The sequence below is a fragment of the Chlamydotis macqueenii genome, chromosome 1 (genome assembly GCF_036417535.1).
Source record: "Chlamydotis macqueenii isolate bChlMac1 chromosome 1, bChlMac1.mat, whole genome shotgun sequence".
Classification (NCBI taxonomy): domain Eukaryota; kingdom Metazoa; phylum Chordata; class Aves; order Otidiformes; family Otididae; genus Chlamydotis; species Chlamydotis macqueenii.
Genome location: NC_141556.1, coordinates 10,722,966 through 10,750,559, shown reverse-complemented (window position 1 = coordinate 10,750,559; position 27,594 = coordinate 10,722,966). Strand labels below are relative to the sequence as shown.

Below are 27,594 nucleotides of genomic sequence, written 5' to 3'. Positions count from 1 at the left end.
AATTTAAATATATATATATATATATCAGTGACCGTTCAGCAGGATTCATGGTTAGTTTCTGCATCATTATTTTCATCTGCACAACCTGAGACTTCTAAAGGAGACACCTGCATGCCCCAAGTCTGAAATATTGTCACACCACCTCTGTTGAGCAGCTTGGGCTGTCCTCCACAACACTTCAGGCTTGTAAAATTGAATATTATGGGCTAGCACAAGACCTCAGAAATACTTTCAAGCAATTTGTGTACTGATTACATCTTATTTATGTTAAGTCCATGTCTCAAAATTCTTGCTCTAAATAATTTCCTACTCATTTTTAATGAAAAACGCACTTTGAATTTTTAGAGTTAGATCCACTCACAGACTTTGCTGCTTTCTAAAGCCAAGACTTCCTCATCACTGATGTGGCTAAGAGAATGTTTGTAAAGATGTGTTTCCACATAATATTTTATTCAGGCAAAAAAAAATACAGTTTATACATTTCTGTTTTTTTTTTTTTTTTGCTTAGAACTAAGGTCCAGACTCATCAGATAGGGCAGCTTCTCCCTCTGAATTCTACTGGAAGTTACAAAACTTGCTGTCTGTGTACCTAACCTAAATGCCTGATGAGCAAACCTGAGAGCAGTGCTGCTGTCGCTGCTGCCATCTGCTGCTTACTTTGAAATCAACATCCTTTAAATGTCGGAAAAAAAATTCCGATGTGAAGCTTAGAGTAAAAACTTCTGAGCTTCACAAATCCTAACAAAAATGCAAGAATTGCAGCTTACAACTCGTCTTTATTGTAAATAACACATAAAAATGATTTAACTGGGTTCTCCTGGTAGTTACATCACTGTTAATAACATTTTAAATATGTGGAAATTAATAGAAATGTCTGCATAAAACAATTTTCCATAAAATGATATTAATGTTTATTTTTATTTTATAATTTTAGAAAATGTTCTTCTTTTTATTTATCACCTTATTTATATTATCATAAGATGCAGTCATATTATCTTCAACTGATGTCTTCTAAATAAAAATAGTAGCTTGTATTCGTAGAGAGTGCTCTAGATTTGTGTAGCCCCTGGGTTTTCTTCCTCAGAGAGTTTACTCACTTGTTTGTTCCTTATTCTTGTATCTCTAGGCTGTTGCCTAGCCAGCGTTCTTCATATTCTTTTGAAGTTTGAATTAAGGTTTTTGAAGACTGGCTGAATTGTATCTGATATTGGAAATGTATCACAGATTCAAGACTATAATAAAAAAAACGTAATATTAAAATTCAGAACAGCAGAGTATCTTGGTAATAATTCATGCCTTTTCTACAAATAAAATAGCTGTTTAAAATTGTTATTATTGCTGTTCTGGTTAACATAGAATGAAGTTAGCAACTTCTGCACAAAATCTGAAGTTTCTATACTCTCACGCACTTCTACTTTCATCTACAAACACGTGAAAAAGTATATTCTTCAAAAATCTAGGCTTATGAACTATTGAAGTATACAATATACTGAATCTGTATCTGGTTCCTTGCAAGTGTAACCACTTAACAGTGTGAATACACACAAATAAAACAGGAAAGTCGATAGAGGCTCAAGCGTATCACTTTTCCAAGCATCGTTCTGGCTGATTAATACTTCCTAACATATGAGGGCAGTTGGGCTGGACTGATGGAAGTGTATTTAATAAGCAGTTTAACTTTTAACAAGCAAGATTCCACTTTTTTTTTTTTAAAGCTTAATTAATCTACAACATAATATTTTTAGGTCAGGGCTAACTTTTGATTCTAACAAACTAAACATTATATTGTTAAACTTCTAAGAAGATTAGTTCCAATACCACTCTTGATATCAAGCAATGTTTTGAATGTCATAGCTTCTGCTGACATGCAAGATGTAAAATAAAATGCAGCTCATGAGCCTAGTTCTGGTGGCTGGTGAGATATGTTATAGATGCTACACCACTGTGGTAACTCCACCAAGGCACTTCAGTCACTGTTACTGGCTTCTACCTTTGATAATCAAACTTGAATGTCCAGTGAAAAGGTTCTGTACGTGACTCATCAAGCTGGACTCCACAAAGGGTGACTGAGAACAATCTATTTACAATCCTGGTCTCATTAGACCTTTAACTTTAAAAAGTAATGGTTTAAATAGGAATGACTGGGAAGGACCAGTCTGACATGCCAGAGTTCAGCAAAGTTTTGTGTTTAGGTGTGTAAAGAACCTTCTCATACTCGTATCAGTCATTTCTGTGCAGCCTGAACTCACCCCAGCTCCCAGAAGGATGTTCAAAACCGGTGAGTTCTTGTCCAACCTGTGTGTGAGGGTCCTGAGCTCACCCTCACCCCTGTGGGAGGTCTGACCAGGATACTGGGGCTCAGAGTAGTGAAGGGTAAGCCCTGCTAAAGTTATTTAGTAAAGAAAGAAAACCTGTTTTCTAGACCTTGCCAAGGAACTGGTAGAAAAGAGGAATATCAACCATGATAATTCACTTTTCAGGTAAGTGCCTAGTTAGATGCACAACACCACCAACTCCTCTATCTTTCTCAGTCCACTGTAGGTGTCTAAGTCCAGAGAAAGGTTTTTAACTTCTACTGTTGAAATAGATAAAGTGTCTCCCTCCAGTCTGGAGTTTGGTGTCTGAATCTTTGAAATGTATTAACTGTTTTTTTTTTTTTTGATAATACAGAGCTACAGTATTAAGAAAAAGTAATAGATTTTTTTTAATTGAATTTTTTTTTTTTTAGGTTTTAAAATAAATTTATATTTTATAGTTCTTCATATTGATCCAGATGTAGATTGACTGGGCTCTAGGTTTTTCTTTTGAATACTTGTAGACATAAAGTGTATCACAGCAATTAAAATAAAGATTAAATTTTTGTGTAATTGGAAAATGGCTTGAAGCCACTAGAGACTTGTAATTACTGACTGGATTTAATTCCATGGCAAATGGGTCACTGATACTGTCTTTTTTACCCTGTCTATAAGCAGAGACCTCAAGAGTATAAGCGTAGTATGTGTCAGTGGTCCTAAGGGCATGAGTACAAATCTCATCTGCTGTACTGCTGCTCACTGAAGTGGTGCAGCCCCGAGAGCTGGCAGAACCTGGCTCAGACACGGCAGAGACAACAAAGAATATGTACTCATCACATGTAAAACACCCTGTATAGCATGAAAGCCCAAAGGAGATAACAAGAAGGTACAAGAGACAATCACAGTCCCTGCAGAAATAGGCGCAGAGGCAGAAGAAAGAGAGGGGATTGCGCCAGCCCCTCTTCCCTGGGTGAGGATGCTGCACGCAGGCAGTGCCGTTGGGTATCTGCAGCAAGTCCTCCACTTCCTCTGGTAGAGGATGAGCGTCCTTTTTTATTTGCCATTTGCCACACCTTGCTGCTGCAACTCAGCAGCCATCTCTGATGTGCTATCTTTTACTATGTAACTAGGTTAAGTATATCAGAATTTTAAGCAGGTGTGTGGGTATCTGTGTGTGTGTGTTTTCTGCTCCAGCCTCCCCACACAGTAAGGTGATTGATAGCACAGGCTGAATCAGAGCAAATTTGGATGCACCACATCTTAAAAGAAGTCAGGTGGCACTGGCAAAAATGTTGCTGCTTAGTGTTACTTGGTGTTGCTATAGCAGAAGTGTGAGCTTCAGAAAAAGCTGCATTTCAGTTGCTGCATTAGCATCAGTCAGTGATATTAAGTACATAGAACTGAAAGAATCAGTTTAAACCTTTCACCTCTTGATGCTCTTTTCCCAAATGCTAATTACTTTTTTTTTTAAATAAAATATATATATATGTGGAACATTTTTTACAGAGATTCCTTATTTGTTGTATTTGGAACATGCAAAAAGATTTGCCCATAAAGAATTTTCAAGGTAACTCAGTGCTACAAAGAAAGAGTTTTCCCACAGGCATCAAACTTCTAAGTTTGCATTGCTCCTTCATTAACACTACAATCAAGTATTTTTTTTTCTGTTTCTCTTGGCTTTTTTTTTGTTGACCTATATGCTAACAACTACTTCATGACTTAACTGATAATATTATGTGATTAAACCTTGCCTTTAAGAGCTTATTAGAATGATTAATATTGCCTTTTGGAGTTTCTATATAGGCACATTTTTTTTTACTGTGCCCTTAAACATTTACTCTTTGTATTGATCACATCAAGATGTAGAAATTAAGGTTAACAATAATGATAAACCTAATTTCACCCTCACTGATACTTTTGAGAAGCCTCAGAGCATCAGAACACCATAGTCTGTAAAGCCATGTTGAAATTGAAGATCTTAATAAGCATCATGGAAGGAATGAGAAAAGAGGTCTTACTCCACACACAAGCTTTTACTCAAGAAAATCTTGTCTTACGTAATTTTGAAGCCTTTTTATTGATTTCAATAAGCTCTTAATGCAGTCAGGCTATTTTTTTTTTTTTTTTTTTTTTTTTAGCACACCCTTAAGAAAGCACAGACCTGCTGTTCTATTCTCATGTAAATCTGTATGTAAATGTTACTCTGCTGCACATCAGCAGACACTGCTCTTCCGGAGGTTTAAGCCACATTTCCTTGGCATGCATGCACTTCCTACTGTTTGGAAAAATCTTAGTAATTGTGCAATGTATTTATTCTTGGGAATAATGATTCTGGGATTGTCAGTATTCAATAATTTAAAAATATTTTTTTAAACTGTATTTGAAAATTGTTTAAAGAAATTGGCTATTTATTTGGTTTTGTGTTTCTGAGCTTTTAGAGTGTGTGCTGTGCATATTTTCTGCCTCTTTACTACACTGTGTGATTTGAATTATGCTAAAAATGATTGAAAGCACATACAGTTGCTTATCAGAGAAAGCCTGGCCTTTCAGTGAAACATCAAAAAAGAGATTAATTTCAAGTAGCTTTAGATGTTAGCCCGATGCCCTGAATAGCTCAGATGAATTTATTTTGTATGAGTGGTGTTAAATAAACGCAGTCTGGAGCTCTGGATTCTTTCCTAAAGCAACATCATACATATCACATAGAATCAATTAGTCTGTCTGTCATGAAGAAGGGATTTCAGACTACGCACAGGATTTATTTTCACTAAACCACATCGCTCTTCTGCTTACCAGGCATTATTGTTGCTCCTAAAATTGCGGTGTTCCCTTGGCTTGCAATTTTGTGATGATAAATAACACTTCCAAAGTGGGATATATTTTACTAAAATCAAAATGTCCACAATGTAGACCTCTAAGGCTGTGTTGGTCTTCTGTGCTTGAATATAGCGTTAATCTAAGCTAAAGAGGTGAGAAACCATCATCCTATTCCAGTGGAGACAAGGAGTGAACTAGGTGAGGAGTTCCTGTCTGTGTGATGTGCACCAGAACTAGAAAGAAAAAAACTCTGCGGAGCAACAGTGTGGAAACAACCAATATTAGCTGAACAAAGATGACATCAAATTAATTCTGGTAGGAAAGCTGTTGAAAAGTTTGCCTGCCTGCATCCCTCTATCTATAATACAATAAAGAAAAGAAGAAAAATAATATGAAATTCTACTGTGCCCTGAAGTCACACTACACGAAATTGAGAACAGAATATGGTCCTAACAAACTGAGCTTAGCTTTCAAGTAACTAATTTTCTTTTTTTTTTTTTATTCCATCTTCTGAATGCCTAGGATGAAGCAAGAATGAAGTGCCCCCAGGTTGAAAAAGCTCCTCCGAATTCTCAAAGCCATTGATGAAAATAAGTCTGTTATTAACCATTGTCAATTAGAGCAGAGACTGCAAGCAGCTCTGAGCAGTTACCCAAATGTTTTCAGCACAAATCTGCTTCAAAGACAGCAAGCAAGCTCCAGGCACTTGCTGTCAGCATGAATGTTTACTGCTTTTTAGTTGGAGTTTCCTTTCTGACCTCCTCTCTTTTGACAGAAAAAAAAATATTCCAGGTTTTATTAATTTAATTCTCATAACACAGTGTGGAAATGAGATTTTCTTTTATTTCACTTCCTCTTAGAAGAAGGGACTGAGTAAGGCCTATCATTTACAAAGGAAAGATGAGAAATTTGTGGAACTTGAAGACTTTTAGATAGAGACTTGTAGCTTTCTTGTGCCTCAACTTCTCCACTTGTGGAAGGAAAGGAATAGCACTTCCCTACTTTCTGTAGATTGCATGGATGAAAAAGCTTGTGAATTTTTATAATCTTTATTGTTCTTGGTGAGTACTGAAATGTAACTTGCTGAAAAATCAACAATTCTTTTGTATTCTCACTAGGATGCAGACATTTCTTAGCATTATGAAGACTTGCTTTTAAACGGCCTTTTTAATGAGCATAAAAAAGTCTAAAAGTATAACATTTGAATTCCTCTATCATTTGAAATGCCAGTCATGGAAAACAAATTTTGAGTTAGATATGGAAATAGTGATTGGATATACACTTATAATTCTTGTTTGCTAACACCTTTATCTGCACAGTATTTATTTTTCTAGAAGGAGTTTTAAATACACCTCATGAAAGATAATCTTCCTATTTTGTATTTATTGCATTCCTTTCAGCTATTCTTCATAGATAATAGTTAGTTATTAATTCATATTTGGAGCAGACTTTAAATCTTTGTGTTTTGAGAGTACTCTGTCATTTTCTGATGCTGAGTGGGAGATGTCAGAGTCATTATAGCTCCTACTTGTAGGATTAGCAGGGAATGTTTGCTCAAAATCCTCTGTGAATCCCTTAAATCCTCAATTTAATAGAATTTTTCATGTATGTATGATAAATCAGCAACTCAAATTATTAACCACTACTGTTTTTTTATTCTTAAGCGTACGCACATTCAATAAGCTCAGTAATTAATTCAATAATGAATTATAATATTTCTGATTATTAATTAGCTTTTAGAAAAATCTGGAGAACTGAACACCCTTCCAGTATCTGTGCTATTGTGCCATTACTTACATATTGTGCCTTCTCTCATAAGAAGAGGACTACAGGGTTTTTAGGCCCTGGACTAGTCTCATTCCACTTTCACTACAATACTGCAACTCTTTTTTTCTCTACTTGACTTTTGTATCCCACTTGTAGCTGATTGTCCCACTGGCTGTTTCTTTTTGGTGCAGAGGCTCCTGAAGCAGGAGGGAAGATGTAGCACAGCGTAGCAACTTGGATCTCTATGCCTTTTCCCCACTGAAGTCTTGCACTGCAGCCTGGCCCTGTTGTGACACACAGGAAAGTGAATTAGTTTGGAAAAATGAAATTACAGCCTTTGTATATGAAGGGTAAAAATTTTGCTAACTAAAATAACTCTGAAATGAAACCTAATTTCTGAAAGTCTTCTGTTTGCTACTGAGCAGGAGTCGTTTTGTGTGTATCATAGCTATTCCTGGCACCAAGAATATGGTGAGAAGGCTAGTCTAAGGAAAGTTTTTGTTTTGACTTCAGATCTCAAGAAAATAATGGATTTAATACTCAGGGAAATAGGGCAGCTATGTTGAAGACAAAATTTCACTGTACAGTACTTTACAGTAAACCCGCCTAATCTCCATTCTAGCATCCTTCTTGTTCAAACATTTTTTACATTAGTAATCCTATTGAAGCTGGGTCATTTAGCAGCCAGACATCAAAGAAGCAATGTTCCCAATAGGGATAGGAATATGTAGGCTAGTGGTTTCACTACCGAACCCATCAGTATTCTGCCCTTTGAGTTTGTGATTTTCCTTTATTTTGCTTGTTTGTGAATCCATGCCAGGTTAAAGGAATGAGGAGACTTACAGCAATAGTAATTGTCTTAAATATTTTTGTGGTTTTAGTTTACGTGCCCTTCAAGTTTTTTTTTAAATGGCATCTGAAACATTTGGATGAGTCCTAGTTGCAATGTCTTCTAAGGACTATGGTAATATATTTTTTTTTTCCAAATATAATACGATATTCAGTGAGAATCAGTTTCACACAGGATATGTACTGGAGTGTTAACTTGCAGTTGTCCGTACCTTTTTGTTGCTAGAGCATCCCTTGTCACAGCTCTGGCATATCAAGTGACACACACACATCTAATGCCAGAGACTAATCTCAATAGGTGATTTTGGCAGTTACTTATTTTGGGACACTTAAGCATGAACCAGTCCATTCCAGATGGCCTACAAGGAACTGTTTTTTTAAGAGTATGGGTGTCGGTATTGGGTTGCTATTGCAGCTAATGGGAGAGCATAAATAATTTTGGCCTGCACGAGTCAGGCAGCAGATAGTCCTTCTCCTGATTGCGTTCCACCTCATTACTTTCTATTCTTTGCCTTTTTGACCATAAAGGATAAAGGTCATTGGTGGTTTAGTAACTTTAAAACTGGAGTAGACTTCTGTATTCCAGCTGGCACAGGCAGTTTATCAAACAGGCTTCGTAGCTCTTTAATGTGAAAGATTGTCCTCAAAGATTTATATGGGCCAACAGTGAATTTCACTCAAGAGTACTGGAATTGCACTGCTGTCACACAAGGAACGCTGCCTACTTCCTTCTTTGTATAGAAGCACTTCATCTGACAAGTACAAATAAACCCTGGTGATTGATCTGTTATTACAATATAATGTATATTGCTGAGTCTGACATCTGTGAAGCCAGAGGCACTGTCCTTCTCTTCGAGTATTTAAAAAATGAAGTGATAGTACAAGGATGTAATTTCTTGCTGTTACATTAACTCTGGAGTCATAGACAGTAGTTTAATTTGGAAGAGACAATGGCAGATAATCTAGTCAAATTCCCCTCCCCTGCTAAAAGCAAGTTCAGATGTAACAGCTTGCTCAGGGGCTTGTCCAGATGTTTTGAATACTTCCAAGGATGGAGAGTCCACAAACTCCATGGGCAACCTGTTCCACTGTTTGATTACCCTCACTGTGATTTTTTTTTCCAAATATGTAAGCAGAATTTCTCATGTTGCAACTTGTGTCTGTTGACTCTTGTCCTACCACTGGACACCTCCAAGAGTCTAGTTCTATCTTCTTTGTAACTTCCTGTAGGACATCTGTAGACAGCTCCCTTTAACCTTATCTTCCCCAAGCCAAATAAATCCAAATCTCTCAAGCCTCTCTTCATATTTCGTATGTGTCAGCCTCCTGACCAGGAGGCCTTCCACTGGCCATCCACTGGCCTTACTCAAGTGCATCAATGTCTTTTTTCTATTGGATAGTCTAAATCTATACACAAGACTGTAAATTCTAACAGGTGTCAAATAAAGATAAATAAAACTTTTTTTTCTTTTTGACCTGGTGGCTACATTTGTGATAATACACCCTAGTATCCAGTTGGTATTCTTTATAACAAGGTTACGCTGCTGACTCATGTTCAACTTGTTGTCTTCCAGGACCCTTGAGTTCTTGTCTTCAAAGCTGAACTTTATTCAGCCAGTTTCAGCCTGTTGCATGGTATTATTTCATCACACAGGCAGGACTTCACATCTGCCTTTTTGAACTTAATGAGTTTCCCATTAGCCAATTTCTCTTGGCTGGCCCCTCTAAATAGCAATCAGTGTACTGACCCCAGTCCCCAGTTTGCTGGCAGTGCCTTCCATCTTTATCATAGCTGTGGATAGTGAACTGCTGATACAAATAACTTTATGAGATTTTACATCCTGTGCTGAAAAAAAATGTTTTATTTTATATTTTTATCTATGTTTAAAATCTTAACTGACGTTATATCATCTAAAAATCCTGATACAGTAAGTGGAATGATGTAGGACCAAGCAATACTAGATCCTTTGGAAAGGCCGAAGTAGTAGCCACTCTAACATGGTAACCACAGTAAAATGACCGGTCTGTCCAAATTTGAAGTTACCCTTCTTCTGTGTGATGGTCAGTGTCTGAGTCCTTATCTGCAAACAATCATACCATTTTAGCTATACTGGTGTAGATAAATCATCCAACTATCTCTGTGTGATCAGGTTTTTTTTCCCCGGTTTAAAGAGATACATGCTGATGTGACAGATTTGGAGAGATCTCTGATAATTTGTGACTGGGTTTTATTACATTATTTTACTTGTTGCTGTGGCCTAAATTCATAAGTACCTTTATTTCACCTACTGAAATTTTTGGAACTTGACATCTTGTAAAGTAGGGATGAAAAAGATGCATGGTGCTTTTTCTGCATCAGATGTGAGGAAAATAATCTGGAAAAAGGAGTGGGTGAAGGAGTTTCCTAATTCCCATACAGGGAGTACTTGCCCAGGAGAATATACCAGGGGACCCGTCTTCCTGGAGACAGTTTTAACAATTTAAAAGTATAAATTCTTATGTACAGACATGCTAGAGTTACTAATATAGGCGAAACCAAAGTATGTTGAGTTGCCAAATCTGTAAAACCTGTAAGCAGAGAGGGCATGAAAAAAAAGTCCTGGAGGAAGAGTGCTCTAAAAAGAGGACACAGTAGAGAATCAGGTGTCCCTGATATGTGACTTGATTGGAAGAGATAGGACTAAATTAGGCTTATTTGGATTTAAAACATAAAAAATAAAAAAGGCAGCAAATAGCTATTCCAGCAGTTCCAGCAGCACGGACACATTTCAGTGTCCGTGAAATGCAGCTGCAGTGCTGGGAGATGCTGCGAGGGGGCAGCGCGGCCCCTCTGCTGCGGAGATTCGAAGCGTGAGGCTGTTCTCACCCTGTCAGCCCTGTGATTATGTGGTGTTTGAATGCCAAGCTGAATCTCCGTGTGTATTCTTCAGTGACTTCTTTCTGTATGAACCTTAATTTCAGCCTATATTTTAAAAATATTCCATGAACTGCCCAATTCCCAGTTTCCCATCGTATACCACGTACAGCAGCTAGCTCAGAGCCAGCAGCGGCACTGTGAGGATTCCATGCATACTCTGTACTTTGCAGAGTGCTTTAACTAAGGAAACACATATCTTTATTGAACATTGTTAATTATTTAAAAAGATGCATATTATTTATTCATTCTCTGTGTGCGTGTGAAAGAATACTAGGATTTTCTTCCTGTAAGCTAGTTTCCTGGAGCTGGATTCAAATAAAGCTACGGCTTCCACAGCAGCTAATTCCAGTCAGCTCTCGGTCCCGTGAAGCTCTTAACACTTCAGAAATGCTTTCTGGCCATTTCCAGAGGGCTACCATGCTGGGCAGGATCTTCCTCACCAAAATAAAGACGTTCCTGGGAAGTGGGGCTGATTGTGGGGTGAAGTGTTGGTTGCAGTCATGATTATTTCCTTGAATAGAGGCACCCAAAGTACCCTGAATGTATGCCTTCGTAATTAAGGCAGCTACTGGGAAGACTGGAGTTTGGCCCCTGATGGGCATTAAGTAGAAATTAGCCTCTGTCATTGCTAATGTTAGAAAGGGCACCTCTTTTCCTGAGGCATTCTCAAAAGTGTTGGCAATTTCTCACTATGTTATTTTTTGAGAAAAGGACATCAACTGAGAGAAAACATTCTAGGCTATGTACTCCAGGTGTCAGACTCAAGCATCAATTTTTCTTATTTGGAGACCATGAATTTTTTATTTTTATCAAAGAGGGAAACTATGGAAATATAATAAATACAAGTCTATATGTGGCTCAGAAATGTAAGGTTTAGGGGAAAACCTCATGGGTATTCTACAAATCAGCTTAAAGAAACTGATTTGTTGTTTATAATAAGGGCTAAAGACATTGTTCCTGGAAACCTTTCTACTGGAGGAAAGAGACAGAAAACACCTTTAGGGTTTATTAGATGCTTTGTTATTCTGCCTTCATCAGGAACATCTTTTCTTTGCAGTGAGGAGACAAAACTCTGTACATTCCTAAACTCCTCACATACACACATTTATTTGTCATCTGTACGGGATGCTGGAGATTAATCTGTGTGAAGATATCAACAAACTGCATGTGGAGTCTGGTTCCAACTTGTTTGAAGAAAGGTTTTGATGAGCTAACCATTCCTTATTTCAAAATGAAACATGGGGCATTAGTGATACCCTGGGAGTTGAGCTGATGCTGAAATAGGACAGAGGGATATGGGCAGTGTGTACAGTATTACGATAAAATCCCTGTGGTCAACAAATCAGAAATTTGAACCAGCAAATTAGATTTTCTTGTTAATTAGGGAAAAGAACCCAAACCAGATATTTTAAATATTTATTTGTCAGACTGAGATAACAGCCTTTATACAGCACAATTTGCATAAGTTCTCAAGATACATCCTGTATACAATCACAAAACCATGACATGGATTTATACATAAAGTGAAAACTGAGACAGATTTACAAGCATTTTTATACAATTCTCATACCTTTTTTGTTTCAGTTTTTACAACTTTTAGAACAAATCTGTATTTTTTTTTTTCCTGATGAATCTGGAAGCAAAATGAAAACTAAATAAATTCAAACCAAAATGAATATCAACAAACCACCATCTATGCATGCAACATTCACTGTGGAAACATTACATTTCTCCAAGGACTAATCTTTTTTTTTTGTGTGTGTTTTTGTGGGTTTTTTGGTGTTTTTGGATTTTTTAAATACAGCATTGGGTATGCTGTACACGTTGTCTGTAGCATGACAGCACACGTTACTCAGCCATTGTTGAGCACCTGAGCACATCACTGAACATCTACAACATACAATCAAATAAGGACACATTCACATGCTTGGATGTCAGATGGAGCTAATAATTTAAACCCAATTTGTTTTACAAAAATGTATACTTATTTACAGGGTAACAAATTAAGAAAACAACTTTCGCTCAAATAATCTATTTTGAGTTATGGATATCTATATATATTATAACTTTAGAGCTCATCAATATATTTGCTTATTAATATTTCCAAAATAATAAAACAGAACATATAGAAAACATTAAAATGCTTCTTATGATTTAAAGAGAGAGTATCCGGTTTCACTTATTCCTTCTATTTTACTTCTAAAGGCAACATGTATTCATAAAGAGCAACAGACCTTACATGCCATGTGTACCGAAAATTCACAAGGCATGTAGGACTAGAGTTTAAATATAATGTAGGTGGATACTTACACTAAATTTCCTCTCTGTTTCATTACCTTTATAACTTACACTCACACAAATGCAAATTTTCTCTGTTATTCACATAGGTATGTACATATCTAGATATATACTCAAATAATGGAATCTGGGACATTCAGCATCATAGCAATGAAAATAAAGTACTTAAAAATAGTGTCAGTTATGATTCAAATAATAATTTAAAAAAATACTATTAACATCTTTATGATATCTTCATGAAACTAAATCCTAATTAAATAATCTCTATTGGGCACACACTAGCTTACAATATAATAGATGTCTTCTTTTTCTTCGTCATCATCCTCAAAGTAAGAATCAATATCAGCTGGTTACCAGCTACCATATCCCACAGTCTAACCATGCAAACACCCAGCATTCAGAAAAATAACTCAAATATTTCCTAGGTCTTGATTTAAAGCCAGTTTAAGTCAACAGATTGGTTGTTATTGACTTCAGCTGCTTCGGATTGGGTTTTTGTTTCTTCCACACAGGATCCATGTAATGTAAAAACATGGGTAATAATAAAGAAGCAGCACTCATTGCCCCTGGATACTATCCCTTTAAAGTGTAATGATAAAGAAGTAGCTCAACATTCATCATAGAAACTCTCATGTCTAGTTTTAACCTAGAAAAAAAAAAAGTGGCTGTTTGCTGCTCGTTGTATGCATAATGATAATAATGATAATGTTAGAAATCCCTGTCATTTGTAAACACATACACTGTGCTTTTGCTCATTTTTCAACTTGTTTCCACTACACAAGGCCTTGAACAAAGAAGTAGCTTCAACCTCTGTTGACTCAGCAGATTTATGAATAAAACAAGTTAAAATGCCTCTGCTATTGCCTCCCTGTAATACGTGTCTTCAAAGCAATCATAGAAATATAATCGTTAGTAATCAATCACTCAGAAATAATAAAAGCTGTTGCCACATATAAGCACTTTTGGCCAGATAAAAGAAAAAAAAAACTAATGAGAAAAAAGTGAAAAAAATATACTGAGATATATACAAAAAGTAAAAAAATACTAATAGTCCTTGTTTGATTATTTTTTAAAAAACTTTGTCACAAGAGAGTTTTTCTTGACTTCATTCATAAAACAAGAAAAAAAAAGAAAAAAAATGCATTCAAACATGAATCTGTGTTGCATAGAGTGATTCCAGTACAACCTAGAAATTTGGTCAAAAAAGGAACTTGGCACACTTTGGAAACATCCTCTGACCTCTGAGGTATCCTGCCTCAGAAAAGAGAGAGCGCGTGGGCCCAGGTCTGTCAACAGCCCATCCTGGGTGACACCAAAGGAGCCCTGTCCTTGCTGCAGCTGGCCAAGGCAGTGCCGCATTCCTGACAAACTCTGCTCTTTGTGTTTCATGATGGGAGTCTGAAACTGCCGTTTCAATGTGCAGAAACATTTCATGTGTTGCTCAGAGAATCAAAGATGCTTGAATTAAACCAGTTGCCAACAGCTGATATACTCTGCAAAGGTCCCTGTTCCATACAGCTGCAGCTATACCACCCAACACAACTATTTTATAAAAAATATTGGCCACATTTGTATGTGTGTGAGAGCAAAGCACGCCTGTCCGCTTCCTCAATTAAGAGTAATGATTACAGGCTTCCCAGTAAGGCAGCTGAATAGTGCTCGTTCCTGCTGGAAATCTCCATAGCAACTACCAGCGTGACTTGCTGTCTTTATAATAAATCGTAGCAAGAACAAAATTACCAGCAGTTTGCACAAAATTGCACAACTCATGGCTTGTACTTCACACAGTAATTGAAACTGGACTTTTTTTTGGTCTTTTTTTTTTTTTTTCAGAAAAAGAACACACTATAGCCATCAGGAATGCAAAATAATCCACCAAAAGAGCAACACATATGTCAAATATATCCACATAGGATTTTTTGGTTCAGTTGGGGATTTTTTCTTTGAATTATACATCTTCTTATTAAAACATACACAACACCAAAACATACAGGATGTCTACAATAACTCCAGAGGACTGTTTTTAAAACATATGAGAGGTAGGGCATACATATACTGGTGAAAGCATAAAATTCAACATTGAAGCACACATCCACTGTCAGTGATGTTGTGTTTTTAAGATAGCTAATAAGATTTTGGTAAGATTGCTCTGCTTGCAAGTAAAGCAGGCTACCAGCAGGTTATCACCAACAGGAGTTTCCTTGGTGTGTGTAGCATTAATATCTTCAGTGTGTTTCTTCTCATATTCCTTCACCATGCTGTTATTTTTAAGTTGATAATCTGAAAGCTGTATGTGGGAAGTGTCACGAAAGTAAATGGTGGAGATTTTTTATGGTCAGTCCAGCTTCTGAATAGGCTGGACCTTATTTTTCCTTTTTTTTTCTTTTAAGCATGTAATATTTTTCAGAATATTTTCAGTTGGTCTTGCACAACCTGTGGAAGTGTACTACATGTATTCAGAAAATATTAAGAAGACGTACGTAAAATAATTTATGAAAAGTCCTTATTGGGCAAGAAAAATAAATGTCTGCAGTGCAGAAGTTTGGTCATTTTATTTTTAAATATGCAAAGGCCATGAGGTAATATTTCAAGGGAAACTACTTTTTAATGAAGCTGTGAAATATTAAATGACTTCTGAGTAACAGAGGATTTAGTACCATATTGATTCTTGTTTTTTAAAGAAACTGCTATACTTTTAGGAATGGGAGAAAAAGCTCTCCACTCTTCTTCAAAAATGGTAGGAGGGAAAATAAAACAACCAGCCTAAACCATCCCAGGCAGTAGTTTCTTCCCAAAGTGAGCTAACTGCTCAGTTTCAAGCCCTTGAAAGTGGGAATTTAAGCATGGAACTGCTGACACAGTCTTAAATGCTGCAAGTTACTTTTCTATTTACTTATTTCCTAACTGAGAAGCCACGCTGTTGAGTGGATTGTACTCAGACATTCACCTGAGACAGCAGGAGGATATTTGTAATTCTCGAATGCAACAGCATCCAGGCAGTAACTGCCCTGCTATACCTTCTCTTCAGATTTCAAGTGTGTCATTGGCGCTGATACAGAGCCCTGCACTGAGCGGGTTGGTGTTACTGCTCTGAAGTGCCCGCAATGTAGCCTAGAATTCGTTGTCTGTGTACAGTTTCAGAACAAGACTGGTTGCTGAAAAATGGAAGGACTGGTGGAAATAATTGTGTTAGGCCCAGTGCTTAAGTCTCTTAAATTCCAAACTTTTAAAAAACTGATTCAGACAGTAGGGTGAAGTACAGGGTCACTGACATCGAAACAGCATTTCTTTTCTTCCTGATTTAGTGCAGTTTACATTCTGTCCTTTCTCTTTAAAACCGCATCCCAAGTTATAGACCATTAATATAGTTTTGTCCATTACATCCCAGGACAGTGGTTTATATTAATTGTTAATACACAGAAACAAATGAAACAATCAGATCTGATTCTCCACACGTAGTTTTTGAAGGAAAAAGAAAGAAGGAAAAAAGTAATGTAAAATAACATTACCACTCTTGCAAACGCCTTGCAGTTTGTGTCAAGTGGCATAGTCTCACTACAGCAAATTATCAGAGATCCTAAGGTGCAGAGGAACAAGTTTTGCACTTCTGATAAGTGAGATTTGGAAAGTCAGTCACCCTAGGTGCTTTTCCATAAAATGATCTCCTTCTGGTCGCACAGAAAACCAGACTGCTCTTTCCATCACACTACCTCCAGCGGCAGCCGAACTCTGCATTAACACCTGCCTTCCAGCCTTCGTTATTTCCTTCACAGTTAATCTCTTCACAAAGAGTCCAACAACACAGAGCCCTCGTACCAGTCTTCATTTCAAACAGCCTCACTTTAACTTCTGGGCCCAGGTTTTCTTTCACTTTGCTGTCTTTTGCAGCAAAACAAGTGTACTAGCCCTCATTTCAGTGTGCTATGTAGCCCAGAGACTGCTCTTTCTACTTTGTATTCTGAAAGACTAGCTAAACACAATGATATCAAACTATAGTCTTGGAGTGATGCTGTTCATAGCAGACTCTGCAGGTTTTGTGCCCTAAGCAGATTGCTCTGCTCAGTGTGTTTGTGTGGAGCTGACCAACAGTTTGTGCCAGTTTACTATTCTTTTCCTTAGATCCACTTTGTCAAGCCAAATATAAGCTTCCCCAATCAGCGTCTTTTTCATAAACTTCCCTCCATTGGAGACAAGCAGAATCTGGAAAAATAATAATAAAAATAAATAATTATCAATGTGCATATAAACATACTGCATTTGCTAGCAAACATGAAAGATTCAGAAATGTGGCGCCCTGATTTGGTACCCACAGAAGAGAAAAGATACAGTGACCATAACCCTTTATAGAGTCATCTTCCCAATAGAAAGAAAGCTGCGTGAAAATTGAACCTTTTCCCTCTTCTATTTTATTATTATGGGATGTAGCAACTAGAAGATGATAGTCTTGAACTTCAGTAAGCACTTTGTTCACCTGCTAGTTATCAAAGACAAATACAAGGTAAAATTTTAAGTTACAGGGTAAAACTTTATGCATGTGAAGTACCAGCCCCTTTGAAGTGTATGGAAGTCAAGAGGGTGCCCTGCATATAGGCTGGAACTCAGAGCAGACTAGTGGGTGAGAAAGTCCAGAGATCTGGTTTCTGACCTCAGCAAGTGGTAGTCCAACCTAAAATGTAGAGCTAGTCTGAAATCCTCCTGCTAGGTTTCTGCGGAAAGCCACAGTATTGCATCTGGTCTTTTGGCTCTTGCTTGCCTGGCCACGGAGAGTGGGAAGGGCAAGGAATAGCCCCAGCACTTATCTGAGCTACGCAGACTGGATGTTTAAGGCTCTCCCTGATGCAATACACAGGCACATGTTTTCCAGCTAAGCAGGTTCATGCCATGCAAGCAATAGCCTTCTCTGAAGTACTTGATTTGTTCTGTGGATCTATAGGATCATTCTATGTGTTTATGAGATAAATACATTTGGTAATGCATACACTTCAAGGGGTGAGTTATAGTTGCACAGTCAGGTAAATTCTAGAATTTCTTAACTATTGAGTAACTGAATTAACAAGCTTAATGCTTTTTTTTTTTAACTACTTCCTAGGTTTATCAAAAAGAAAAAGAACTCATGCAAAATTGCAGTTCCATGATAGGATTAGCAGCAGGTTTATAATATTCACAGTCACTGAGCAGATCTCCAGTAATGAGCAAGGGAGGTAACTGATAAGAGTAGGAGGCTATCACCCTCTGTGTGAACCAGCAGGAGAGAAAATAGGGCATTTTGTTAATTGATTTCACAGACCTAGGCTGACAGAAGAATGGTAGAACTCAAGGATTTTGTACTCCTCTGAGATGCTGAAAGAGACCATACGGCAGTAGACATGTAACAGAACTGTCAAAGAACTAGAGTTTCCAGTAATCAAGAACTTCAATGTTTTCGAGCATTTTCCATTCTGATTAGGGAAAGAAAGTAAAAAAAAAAAAATGCTAATTTTACAGTAATTTAAAGTATTTAATTTAAAATTAAAATTTAAAAAGGGAGCAGGGAGAGATAAATTTACAATTGTTTTCCTGGATGAGCTTCCTAGTTCTCTGGCCAGTTTTGATATCAATTGGCAAGTAAGATATGTACCCAGACAACCTGGACACCTACATGCCCATCAGTCAACAGGTTTGAGGAAGGAAGACCAAATGACCCTTAAGCACTGAGCTGTTGTGGATCCCCACTTCACTCATCAGAAAGCTCATCCTTGAGGAAAATAGGCAGCCTACCTCCACTGCCAATGGTTTCTCAGTCACTTAGTTCAGTGTTTCCTGAAAAAATGGACAGCCCAGAAGCTGGTAAGTCAAAACAGAACATCTGCAAAAAACATTCTTCTGGGTTTTTCTGATTACCCTCACACAGGTCATCATGTCTAATTGCAGCGAGCCAGTCAGCCAGGAGGAGCTAGGGAACAAGGCGAATGAGCCAGGAGCTTAGTGCTTTCCAGAAGGGTCCCAGGTGGGTTGCCAAGGAACAGGAAAATCAGGGAAGCGAGCAAGCAAGCTGCCAGGGGCTGAGGCAAGTGCCTATATGAAACGTGTCAAAATATTTTCTGCAGAATGTTTCCATTTTGACATGTCAACAATTTTGGGACAGAAAAAATTTCTAACAGAAATTTTCCACCACTTCTGTCCTTGATCCTTCTCTCCACTCCTCCCAGCTGGATCCCTAGTACTTATCTTCTCTAGCTTGTCTGTCTCTCAGCCTTGTTTCTTCCCTGCTCCAGGCTCTAAACTCCAGCCTTGTTATCCTGAATCAGCTAGTCTCATTTTCTAATCCTTAGGTTTTTTTTCCTTATTCCCAATACTCTTGACCAGATTATTCTACCTTACCTTTTTGCTTTCCTTTCCTCTCCCCTCTCTCTCCTTCATATTTTTTCTTTTTTTTTTTTTCCTTTTTTTCTCAATATGCCATGATCCTATTTGTATGGCTAATATTCACAGTTCTTGCTCTTAATTTTTAGAGTGCAGAACCTTGTCCTGATTTCTGCCTGCAGTTGGTTCTCATGTCTCCTTGCCAAGCATTTTCTGATTACCATGTTTGACATCTTACTCCCTCTGTCTGATCTTATTCCCTCCCCATTCTCCCAAGTCCATAGTTGTTCCACACATTCTGATTTTGTTTCCTTCCCTTCTCTTTCAAATCTCTTTTGATAATGTCCATCTCTTTGTCCCTAAATGTCCACCACTCTCAAATTCAGCATTCAAATCAGTCAGCTTCATTTGCAATAGGAATTGATTGATTGATAGGTATGAAGAGCATATAAAACCAGATATCCTGAGTCAGATCAAAGATCTTTGCACGTAAATATTCTGCTTCCAAAAAATGTGTAGGGCAGTGCATAAGGCAGAAGATAAGAACAGGACAATCATGTAGCAATACTTTCCCAAAATACCTACCATGATCTGTGGGCCATTGACTTCCTGACCCACAAGTGGTATGTTTGTATTTAACAGACTATGAGGTATTTTGCCCATGAATTTGTCCAATTGTTTTCTCCAGTTACTTTTTCTATGAAAACATTTAGCATCCACAGTATCTTATGGCAATAGATTTTATAGGTTACACTCCAAGTTGTGTGAAGAAAAAACACCCTTTGTTTGTTTTAAACTTGCTCCTTACTACTTTTACAGCCTTTATTCTCTTAGGGTTGGTGTGCAGCACCAGTATGTATCACAGAGTTTCTGAGGAAAAATTGCAAAGTCTCAGGCTGACCGTTCCTATGGCTACCTCCCTCACTACCTCCTTCCTTAACAACTTGATGGCTTATTTTCCCTTAGGACTCTGTGGGGAGTTCTTTACTGGTCTACTCACCTCTTATGATTTCCTCTTCAAACAATCACCGGAAGTCAAGTTTTTACAGGAATTTTAGCTCTTAAACTTCAACAAGACTTTACTGATGACTCTGGATTTTTCCAGGTAATATAATATATTAAACAGTCTTTTACTGAGTCTACTAAATTAACAAGGATGTTAGGATGCCTTAACATAGGGAAAACAATATCTGGTTTTGTTGACCTTGTTTTGTAAGCAACATCCATTTTGGCTTTAATTTTAATGGTACAACCAATAAACCTAACATCAGCACTTAGATAATGCAGTCTAACTTTAGTCATCAAAATGATATGTTTATGTCAGTCTTCCAGATTTAAAGGTACATTAAGTGGATGTTGGTATGCCCAACAATTCCTCTCATTTACTTTTAAGGTTAGCATGCAGATACTCCTGGAATTTTCCATCCCTTTCCACTGACTAGAGGAAGAGTGAATATCTGGCGTATATTATTTATTTACTCACGTGAAAGTAAATGAAGGTAGGTAAAGTGAATCCTACCTGTCTAAAAAAGCATATCTGACCAAATGATCAAATCTCTCTATGCAGCTGAAACACAGGAGAGACAGAATTCCTGAATCAGATCCATACATCATTTGATGTGTCACAGTCTGAAAATACCATCATCTCCTTTACAAATGTACACAGGGAATATTTGACTTGGCATAATCAGTGATCCTGCAACACCCAAGATTATTACTTTTGTGTCTAATTCTAGGTTCCACAACTTTTAAAGAAGTTGAACAACTGGATAGAATGATTAAATGGTTAGGCATTTAGGTAACAGGAAACATCAAATAAATGTGGGGATTTTAAGAACAGATCAAGCCTAAAATATTCAAGCTTGGTCTGTAAATACCTTCCTCAGTGTGGGGTGATGGATTAAACCATCTTTTAAAATCTCCTCTGGCCCAGTATTTCCACTATTATGTAGTTGTGTTATTTCCTTTGTAATTTCCTCTTTCCAGTAAACAACTGGGGTAAAAGATTGATCTCAAATGCCCATAGCACAGCATGGACATCATCCAAAATTAGGTTTTAATAAAATGTGAATTACCTGAAGAGAATGCCCAGCAGGACTCAAGCTAAATCTAAACGTTTCATTGAATGAAGGCTCTCGGTCATGCCTGCATACTCTGGTTTTCTTCTTAATTACTCTCTTTTGGGTAGAGATATTGACAACATACAGCTTCACATACAGGTCTGGGGAAGAACAGTTCAATGAGTTAAATACAGAAGCTTTTAAACAGTCATTGCTAATGATTTTAACAGAGGGGAAGTGTTGTGAAGAAGCAGAGCACAGTACTTTACAGAGCCATATTCTGTTCTCATTCACGTGGTGTGGAAAGAGAACCACTCCACTAAATCCAAGGGAATTACTTTGTGTTTACAATGCTGTCATTAAAGGAATAAATATCTCTCTATGTATGTATGAAAATATTATTACTAACATGAGGTTTTAATTTTTCAAAAGCTTTTACACCCAAATACAATTTTTACTAGATATCATTGTTCTTTAATAATGTAGGGAGTTATAATTTTTAGTAAAGTAATAAAAGGATTCATTTTTAACAGTCAAAAGTAAATTAAAAAGAGGATTAATTTCTGAGAGTTAATTTGTTTCTACAAAATATTTTTCTTTCATTAAAATTGCTCATAGGAGAAAAAAAGCATTTCAAAAAGAGTCCTATAGAATATGTCATTCTGATTAAGAAGCAATTTTCTTTCCCATTTTAGTGGTGATGTTAAATGACTTCAGATATATCCTACTTAATATTTTCAAACTATCATGAAGCTGTTTTCTGTGTGATACCTGGTAGATGATCTGGAGATTTAAATTTGTATGTGATATTTCTGCACTGAAGGATTTCTACTATCAGCTGTTCTCCATCTGTCTTCATTTCCTTCTTTAATGCAATCTTGATTTCACCCATAACCTGTGTTTTACCTGGAAAAGTAGAAAAAGCAACCCTCATTAATGTAAAAGGAAACTAAATATATGTTCCTAACTTGGAAAGAAGTAGAGCTTTCTGGTTTGTTGTTTTTTTTTTTTTTTTAAGTTTGGGATTCTTTTTGTCCTTTTTTTTTTTTTTCCCCAGACAGCTTATAGATTTAGTCAGGGGTATAAGGATAATGTATTGCTTGAACGAACAAATGGTAGATACATGCAGTACACTTGTGTAACTAGATTATATGCTTCAAAATATATTTGTTTCAGAGGAGCTTTGTTCCCAAGAATATAAATTTCACTAGGAGTCATTACAAATCATGTAATGGTCACTACAATTCACCTTTTCAGAAACCTTTACTACAAGATTCTGAAGTTATCGGATTAAAAAAAAAAAAAAAAGAAAGACAAAGGAAAAAAAGATAAAATTAAATAGAGTGTTAAAAAGTAAGGCAATGAATTAAGACTAGTGAATTTAGCATTTTATTTCACCTTCTTATACGTATGCAGCAATGTCATTCACAGAATTTAAGGGGAAGTGCTCACTGTGACCTTTAAAAGTAAAGGTGATTTCCTTTCTTATGTGGGCAGAAATACAGGCCCATTATTTCTACATTGTCTGAATTTCTCTCTAAATCTGTCCAGAGATGGAGAGAAGGCACAGAATGAAATGTAGGCAAAGCTGTTTCATCTTTCCTTTGCTTTTACTGAAGTTAGGATAGTAGAACAGGGCTACATCTTCTAAATGAATGTGGTGGTGTAAGCAGAGCCAATGACCTCATCTCAATGCTGTCTATAATAGCATCATGTCAAAATGGAGATTGTGTTTCTATATCTATTGTCCTGCTACTGTAAAATATTATTTCACCTTTGTCTTCTCTTTAGACATTACTAAAAAAAAAAAAAGAAAAATAAATCATTAAGCTCCTGGGAGTCTTTATTACCTAGTTTCTGATGCCAGCAGGCTGAAGCTTTAACACATTACCAGGAAATTCTAGAAGCTGGTGTCAAGATGTTGTAAAAGGAGCTAAGCAATTCTGCAGAAAGTAAACAATTATGATACATCTGGAGAATCTCCTCTTTTGAAGAGCAGAAAGTTAGCAAGTGGCATTTAGTGATTACTTACTTGTATGACAAATGTATAACCAAATTTGAATAATCCTCACTAAAAATGCCAACTGTTGTGGCACAGATATTCATAAGCAATCATACATTTTACTGTTTTTCCTACTTAAAATATTTTTTGGGATCATGAATAAAAACATAATAACAAATAATCACAGCTACAACCTGGCTCCTTAACCTTCCTCACAAACTGAAGCTGGAATCTGATTTAGTTAAAGTCAATAACAAATTTGCAAATTCAGCAGGGTCAAACTTTCACCCATAGTTTGCAAGGTGGGAGAGGACCTCTTAGGAGGCAAGTGTTTCTTTCACTGTATGTAATCATCAGAAAACTCTTCCCATAGGTTTGAACATGCAATAATAGCATATTTCTTTCTGCTATATGTTTGTGCAAAGATAATGAAGCCCTCATCTTGTGACGGCAGCAGAAAAGATCATCGGTAGTTGTGATCAAAGAAGGAAAGGCCAACAATGTCCCTGTTGTTATTCATTAATCTGTTCCATCATGTGCCAACAAGCTTTAAATTTTCTGGAAAGTATTGAGTGCCCAGTGGGTTTAGCTTGGCTAAACTGTGGATTTTGAATGGCTGGAAACAGATGCAAGAAAAAATTATAATGCCTCCTCTGCTCTGTGAATAAACTACCAAAATAACTTATGAAGACATGACATACTTGAAAGATATTGCATAAATCTGGCTTTTTGATCAATATTGGTTATGCACTGAATCCAATGTCTGACCACGACAAAAGCCCAGCATGGACAATTGTAGCACAAACCTTACTTTAATTTCAAGTAATCTTCAGTTAATCACAGCCTTTTCTGCAAAATATGCTCATCTGATTTACTTCACTTTATTCCCTCTCTGACCTTTAAGGTTTACTTGCAATAGTTGTTAGAATCTCCTCTTTCTTGACTGTCTTGGTACCTTTTTTTTTTCACTTAGACATGCATTCAACATAAAACGAGATCAGGTATGTTGGATGCTACCAGTGATGTTGTGAGCTAGAAAAAGGGAGAAGTGCTTCCAGTAAACTAGAATGTGTTTGAAAATTTCACACCATTTCTCAGCATCTGAATATTTTCTGTGGACTATTCTGTATCCCCAGATACAGTTTATAACAAAAAAAATAAATTGTGCTTCACAATTTCAGCCTCATGGGGAAAAAAATGATCTCGAGCTGTGAGCACATGAAGCATGATAGCTTTCTTGTGCTTCTATACTAATTTTTATTTCTCCCACAGCATGCAATGAAAAAGCCTTAACACCAGCCTTATGAAACATTGCACTAAAATAAATCACAACTTCAAAACCTAGCAGAATTTTGAAGACTCAGAAGAGATTCCTATTCTGACTTTTTTCTGACTTTCTCATATATGTTCACTACATATTTTCTTTGATAGGTGTGTACGAACAGCTCAAATGTACCTTAGTTTGTGAAGCTTATTCTTTACATGAAAATACATTTGGAGAAAGAGATACACTGATGAGGGGAAGTGTTAATAATGAACAGACTATGAGCTGTTGAGAGAGTTCACAGTGAAGTGAGCTGGACATGAATGTTCTTTGACTGACACGACAAAATAAGTCGCTCAGGGTGTCATGGGATTGGACGACCCTGAGGATTGCATTGGTAGGAAAAGCGCAAAACACAGTGCCAGTGACAACTTATTGCATTCTTCAATAAGTTTAGAAAACATCAATCATAAATCATATGTAAATGGAACTGATTGTGGGTATTTTGGTAGTCATTGCATGATGATAAACACATGCTACAACACAACTCTGAAAAAAGTAAATACAGTGAAAGAGATATTGCTTATCTTTCTAGAAAAGTATTAATATGGCTTTTTAAGACACTGGGAAATAGTCTGTAGCTTGAACATATCTGTTTGCCTAAAGAAAGTTGTATTCTGGATTAAACGCATGCAAACTAAGATTGTCACAGTGGCAAAGAACCATATAGTAAAGCACTAAAACAATTTATTTGTGATTTAGCCTAGGAAACAAGGACTGGAGAAAGATAAAATTGTTTTTTACAAACATAGGATAGAGTAAATTTTGAAAGGGATAAGAACTATTTAAGATGAATGGGTGTGATATTTTACCTGTTACACATACATCAAATGCAAACTTACTGATGTACTGCAAGAGGACCACAGGCATGCACAGTAGCATCATGTTCACTTTAGGGACACATTAACAGTAGCTAATTGATTCTTAAAAATATATAGCTATGATTAAATACATTAGTGTTTTTTACATGACAATACTTCTCTTTTTAGGAGACTAGATTTATTAAAAATCCATTAACAATTAAAAGGTGATGGTTAAAATTAAATTGCTACCAGGTGTTTGAGAAGTGAAGGGCTTTAAATTTGCTATGGCGATGGCAGCATAAGCTGTTGCTCTTGTAGAACTGTCACACTCTGCGCTGTGAAAGGTTAATTAATTTTGTTCTTAGTCTTAAATGACTGCTGCTATAAATCACCGGATGTGTCATCTGCACTGTTTTGTCAACTTCCAGGGATTGATAACTATGGATTGTGCTCCCATTCCTTTTTCATCAGATGCCTGCTGTGATTACCCAAGACAGTCATAAATAGTTGTCTCCCATTGGTCTGTGTTATCAAGGTTAATTCAGCAATGCTTTTAAATAAGCAGGTACATCTCACTGGACAATAGCAGGAATTTCATTTGGTTTAATTGTCTAAATGTAAATTTCTATGTAGAAAAGGAAAGCACATAGAGCCATGGTTTGTTTTAGCAGGATTTCTCCTCCTGTTTTTCCTTTTGTCTACCTTCAGAGAGATGGCTACATTTTAAAAAGAATATATATTCTTTTCAGGGTTTATTTCTAGACTTTCTGATTATGAATACTCATGTTACTTCCACTTTTCTGAAATTACTCATCCCAGAGAGCAGTCTCAGGTTTCCAAATATTGGCACGGAACAACAGCTTGCTCTACTCCTGCAGACAAGCCCTCTTTAGAGAAAACCAGACACATCTACACTACTTTGCCGTTAACCCTATGTCTTCTGATTCTCATCTTGTTGCTGTGTGGCAAGAACACAAAAGTGGGTGGTTTGGTTTTTTTTTTGTGATATTTCAGTGCAAAGAGCCAGATAAAATTAGAATTGTCTTATTGTAGCATGATGATGATGATGGTATATAGACAGCATGATGAGAACGTTGGTATTTCTAGTGGTACAGGGCCAGCTGTGTTAGTGCTGACAGTGCAGAGCACACAGAAACAAACATGTCCTCCACGCTGCCGGGAGATGAGCGGACTGTTCCAGAACCTAGGTTTTGTCTCAGAAAGAGCAAATCAGTTTGTGCTAAAAGAATTCCCAGGAGAAAACAAAAATCATTCAGTATGGAATTCAAAGAATACAGATCAGGGAGTCAACAAAGAAGATAAATTATGTGACAGTGCAAATATCAGTTATGAGAGTACGCGATGCAATTCTGTAAATGTTCTCTTGAGGAAAGTTTTGGAATAAGAAGTCTCCACAGACTTTTGCATTAGTGGCTTCTGGTGTTCAGTACTTGTATTTTGTGTGAGTGTTCCCCACGAGCAAACTGAAGTGAGTGAAATCTATCTCCCACCTTGTCTTAAAAGCATTTCTGAGTATAACAATGAAGTATTGCTCCTTCTGAATCTGTTACAGTTATAGTTCTGAAAGAGTAAGTAATAGAATTTCCGCAGAATTTCCATAATCTTTCAGTCTAAGATGGAGAGATGAGTAATGATTAGCACAGTGTCATCATAAGCATATGGCCAGAAATAAAGACTTTTGTTAGAACTAATTTAATTTCCTTAGGTCTTTATATGTTTTGATACCCTGGGAGATTAAAGTAATGAACCCCTGAGAGCTCTGAACAGCACTCATTGATAGAATACAGGCATTTCTTTGATGTATTTTGCCACCATTTGTCCCATGGGTATCTAGTGACCTGGACTTGGTGCAGGTATAGTTATGTCTAACACTGTGTAATGAGACATCATGTCTTCCAGAACCGAGCAACTCAAATGTTCTTTATGTAGCTGTATTGCTTAAATTAACAAAATTTTTGATTCAGCTACATTAGGATATGTTTGCAATATTTAGAAGATTAGAATATGTAGTACCATGGCAGAAAATCCTAGCAATCCAAAGTAGGTTCTTGAGAACTTAATTTTAAAAAAGAAAAATTACAGCTTTAAAATATGGGGCAT

The 27,594-nt window shown here is 36.8% G+C and overlaps 1 protein-coding gene across 2 annotated transcripts in view; it reads right to left on the bottom strand.

Moving 5' to 3' along the window:
* Positions 1-16,715: 16,715 nt before the first annotated feature.
* Positions 16,716-27,594, bottom strand: part of PCLO (piccolo presynaptic cytomatrix protein) — a 371,716-nt gene continuing 360,837 nt past the window's right edge. For both annotated transcript variants that reach the window (XM_086745649.1, XM_086745658.1), the window contains exons 24-26: positions 22,116-22,250; positions 21,360-21,505; positions 16,716-17,142 (exon numbers count right to left, since the gene is read on the bottom strand). In XM_086745649.1, the coding sequence (XP_086601775.1) occupies positions 17,002-17,142; positions 21,360-21,505; positions 22,116-22,250 (422 nt within the window). In that variant the 3' untranslated portion in view covers positions 16,716-17,001. The remainder of the gene's footprint in view (positions 17,143-21,359; positions 21,506-22,115; positions 22,251-27,594) is intronic.